This window comes from Lotus japonicus, chromosome 5, assembly GCF_012489685.1.
Source record: "Lotus japonicus ecotype B-129 chromosome 5, LjGifu_v1.2".
Lineage (NCBI taxonomy): Eukaryota > Viridiplantae > Streptophyta > Magnoliopsida > Fabales > Fabaceae > Lotus > Lotus japonicus.
The window spans coordinates 42664765-42669775 of NC_080045.1; the positions used below are offsets into that span (position 1 = coordinate 42664765).

The 5011-nt window shown below is 38.4% G+C and overlaps 1 protein-coding gene across 1 annotated transcript; it reads right to left on the reverse strand.

Annotated features, from left to right (window-relative positions):
* Positions 1-4160: 4160 nt before the first annotated feature.
* LOC130719587 (early nodulin-like protein 7) lies at positions 4161-4544 on the reverse strand. Its single transcript, XM_057570204.1, has one exon. It carries the CDS (start codon positions 4542-4544, stop codon positions 4161-4163), a length of 384 nt encoding a protein of 127 aa, XP_057426187.1.
* Between the last annotated feature and the right edge of the window lie 467 nt (positions 4545-5011).

Here is a 5011-nt window from a genome sequence, read left to right on the forward strand (position 1 = left end):
AAGCAAGTTCAGCATAGCAGCAAGAAACCCAAGGATATTCATACCGACTCAAACGTAAAAAGAAGAAAAAAAAACATGCAAAAGCCTCGATGCACTAACTACCTAAAAAGAAAAAGAAAACGATTTATTATTTTTATAGAAGAACATAAAATTTAAAGCAAACTCAAATTAAAGAGAAGCAAACCTGGACTTGGGTTGTCTCCCAAGAAGCTCAATTTTTAAGTCTTTGATAGACTACCCCAGACTCAAAGTTCTAGCCGGGGTTTATAGCAAATTGCATTAGATCCTTTAGATCATGCAAATTTTGACACAACTGCATCATCATATTACCTGCATTTCCAGATATCATGGCAACATAAATCAAATTAAGAATAGAGGGTTTAAGGAAATTCTCATTGATTTTCTTCCATTTTGTGCTGAGAAAATTCCACCCTCTTTCTTGCTCATTGCCATGTTTTTCATTGATCCACAAGTCCTTGAGATTGATGCTAAGACTTGGAGTTTCCTCCTTATCTTTCTGCATTTTGTCTCCAAAGACAAAATCCTCTATGGATACATCATCACATTCAATCACATTTTCCATTTGTTCACCAATTGTATTATCACTTTATGTCTCAAGAACATTGGTGAAGTCTCCTTTTGGGGATTCTTCTTCACTTTGTGGCTCTTCACTTTTCTCCACAATGTCACTTTCATGGATAATAAGTGATTGCTCTCCCTCCTCCAAAGCTTGAGGGCAGAAATATTCTGGTATCCCTTCAGCTATGGTTTTGGCTATATGTTCCAACTGAGTCTCCAAATTCTTGATGGAGGCTTCTTGATTCCTTAAGTTGGCCCTGGTTTCATTCATGAAACTCTGATTGGTAAGTACCAAATCAGTCACCATCTCTTCTTTCCACTCCCATGATATTGATGAGGTTGTTCTTGATCAAATGGTTGATGTTCAAAATCTCCATAATATTGATGACTTGGTGGATCCCATGGATTGAAATTATCATCACATTCCCAAAAGATATCGGGTTGTCCTTCCCATCCTTGGTCATAGTAATGATGTTGGTCATATCCATGGAATCCACTCAAATCAAAAGCATCCATTGAACCTTGTAAAAATCACTTTCACACACAGGTTAGTAGCACCGATTCAATGAAGCAATGGTAATAAAATTTCCAAACAATAAAACTCAAGAATCAATCAACAAAACAAAACTATCCCCGGCAACGACGCCAAAAACTTGATAGCAATTCTGCAAGTCTACGGATTGATCGAAGTAATAAAAAGATATCGAACCACGAGGATAGTTGTTCATCAATTGCTTCTTAGAGTTTAGTGTTCAGAATGTGAAAAAGAAAGCAATATAAGGTTGAGGTTTTGTTGTGTTTAACACACTTTTGATGAAAAGCAAGAATTGCAATTTAGATAAAAAAAAGTACCCTGGGTAAAGTTTCACTTAATCCGATTATGTTTCTTACAACCAAATCCTTATATGAACTGTAGACCCCCTTCTATGATGCTAAAGCCTTTACCTTTACTTGTTAATACCTTAATCAAGTAAATCATTCAATTTCAGTTGCTAAGCCTAATGTCTTAGTACCTAGTCAATTCAATTGAAGAATGAGGCTTCTATGTTCAGGCCAACACAATAAGTTCCCACCCTTATACCTAAGTGGTAGTAAACAAATCAATCTAATCCCATGATCCCTTAATCCTTACCAACTACCGTTGTGCAAGAAGAAAGCCAAACACTTGCATGCATTCAAGAGAATATTGAAATAGAGAAAAGATACATAGAAAGGAAACTTTATTCATATGAGAAACTCAGAAGTTCAAAACATAATCAAAGCTAAGGTTCACTTCACCCAAAGTACAAAGAAAACTAGCCAAGCATGGCTAGGGAATTCATAATGCAAACTAAATGAACAAAAACCTGAAAGAAGAGGGCCAAGAAGCCTCCCACAAGCTCCAAGAACCTAAACCTCTAAGTTTTGTTCAAAAAGTTCCAAGATACCTAAAAGAAATAACAAAAGCCCTATTTATAGAGTTTCCATCGGTCATCCACGCATGTGCGTGGCCTTCTCCACGCACATGCGTGGGCAAAAACGCTCAAAACGTAAAAATCGCAGCATCAGATTTTGCCACCACGCATATGCGTGGATCAGGCGGCGCACATGCGTGGGCATCAGGTTTCTCCAACAGTAGCTCCACGCATGTGCGTGGGATACATGGCGCGCATGCGTGGCTCATCTGATTTTTCTTCAATTTTGTAACTCTCACTTCTCCTATCATCATGGCTCTTAACTTAGCTTTCAACCATCATCATTAGCCATCAAAAACCTATCAAACCTGAAAAGAATCTCAAGAAACCATCAAAACAACAATGTAACTCATTGGAACATGTCATTAATCATGATAATTCATCATCCTTTCATTCAATTCAGCAAATAAAACCCCCAATGTGCAATCAACACTCATGAATTCAAAGGACTTCAGCTCAAAACTGATCATAGGAATTACTCTCTAACTAAACTAATAAAAAGACTAAATAAATTGATTAAAAATACCTAAACTAACGCAGATGCAATTATGAAATATAAAGGGACTCAACTTGACTCAAAACTCAATGAAGGACTCAAAAAGAAGAATAAAGAAACAAAAAGGACTTTGCAAACATAGAGTAAACCTCGGGTCATCAATAATCACGGGAGAGTCAACATAACGGTCGGATAGGCTGCAATCTCGGCAAGGTCAAGGGAAAAGTCAAGACGTCGAGCTTGATCCATGCGGTCTGCTTCGTTTAGTCAGCTGACTATGTAATAGACTGTAGTGTTAGGGTTAGAGGATCCGCCCAGTATAAAAGGGGGCCTCCACATGTATAGAGATCCATATTTTCCATGCTTGAGAAATATACCAGTCTCTTTCACTTAGTCTAACCGACTGAAAAGTTCCTTCGTGAACACACACCTCCTTGGAAAAGTCGCTACCATAGGAGATGAAGGAATTCTGAAGGAAAGCACTGCAATATGTATACGTTAACATGAGGACAACTTGCAGGGTCGATATGACAAAAAGATGACACCGACGAAGGTAAAAACCAAAGTAAGAAGGAGAGAAGCTTCGAGTGTAGGAATCATGACGAGAAGAATTTTGGAAGAAGGTATGAAAGTTATTCTTTACTTAACACAACTCATTCTAAAATTTACAAAGGCATGCGTACAACCTTTGCTCATGTGCTCAGACCCGCGCCACTCGAGAAACCCGAGAAATACCTGAATCCTTCAAAATATTATGAGTACCATGAAATTCATGGTCACAACACAAATGATTGCGTCCAACTCAAAGACACAATCAAACAAATGATTAAGGAAGAAGGAAACCTGAAGAAATATGTGAAAAGATGCAATGACTATGGCAGCGGATGGAACCAAAGAGAATATAAAAGAATGTCTCAAAGCCCACAAAGTCGAGTCTGCATAAGAGATGATAGAGGAAATTATTCCCCAAGAAAAATTGGTCAGGAAGAATCTTCTGGCATAATAAAAAATAAGTTTCCAAAAAGAAGTCTAAACGTGAAAAGAGTCCCTCCTCGTTTGAAAGTGATAATGACAAGGACGATTGAGCATAAGGTGCAGCTAAAACTTTTGTTCATTCAAATTGATGAGGTTTCGCTGGAGGGGGGGTCCTCAAACTCATGGAAGAAGCACCTAAAGGCACTAATGATTGAGGGTTTCAAGAGAACTGGTCGGGGGAGTAAGATCCCATAGCTAGGCAGATGGACTTAATGTTACCTTTAGTGGAAATTATTGTGAGGCGGTCATGGTCGACCATGATGACTCGATCATCATTTTAGCCATTGTTGCCTATGTGGAGGTACGAAGGGTCTTTGTAAGCTCAGCCGACGTCATGTCCGACAAATACTTCAAAGTCTTAGAGTTCACAAAGGACGACCTGGCTAATCGATTGAGAAATGGTGTTTCTCAAGCTTCTAGTTATTATGAATAAAATTAATTTTCCTTTTGAAAAAAATCACTAAAGTTATGAATTGCTAGCCGCGTTTATAAATTTTCCTATTCCCAAATATAAATGTTTTTTGCAGTATCGTTCTAGAGAAGGTTTAACAAACACAAACTGACAATGTCGGGGACACATATATGTGTGTCTATTATCAAACTAGAAAGCAAGTGCATAATACCATAACAAGTGCAATGGTGTGGGTGAGACATGAAGCACTGAGAATATCACCATCGTTGCTTCTTGGGTTGGAACCTACTGGTGCAGTAACAATGTTCGACACTAATAGTAACACTGATCCTTCATCGCAGACACTGCCATTACTGGGAGGAGTAGTGTCAAGTAGGCTTGATGGATGTTGATCAGGATGATGGACCGCAATGTGAAACTTCTGTCCAGCTAGGCAATGACCATTTTTGCTACAAATGAAGTAAAAGTTGCCTGGCTTGGTTAGTGTGATGGAGTCGGAGCCAGAGTGGTAGGAGGCCTTTGCAGAATTTATGTTGCAGTGAACATAGTCTTGTTGGCTTACCTCCATCACGTCATGGTATTGCTTGTGGTAGGAGAAAACTGCAAGTCAATTTACACGAGATGTCATTACCAATGAAAAGAAAAAAAATGTTAATCCAATATTGTTAGAGAATAGATTGCAAATATTAGCCCTATCATGGATTAATTTCCCCCCTCATGTCTAGCCTCCATTAGGCCTAGGCTCGGTGTCCACGACATGTTCGAGTGGTGGATGTAAACACAACTATCTTTTTTTTTATAAGCGTAAATTAGCTGAGAATACGAATTCGCAGTTATTGCACAGCTAATTTTCATACAACTTGTGGAGAAGTCACACATTGATTAAAAATATAACTTTGATAAGTAGATAATGATAATCTTTGTTGTTCCTTTTTTTATGTTGTCTGCATTTTAGCTAATGTATGTGTGTGCCAAGATGTGGGACCAGATGTTGTAACATCGTGCTGTGACATTTGTCCCTGCGGATCTGCTGTG

What these genes read in the sequence shown, in the direction of transcription:
- LOC130719587 (XM_057570204.1), bottom strand. Translation starts at nt 4,544, where the DNA reads ATGGAGGTAAGCCAACAAGACTATGTTCACTGCAACATAAATTCTGCA.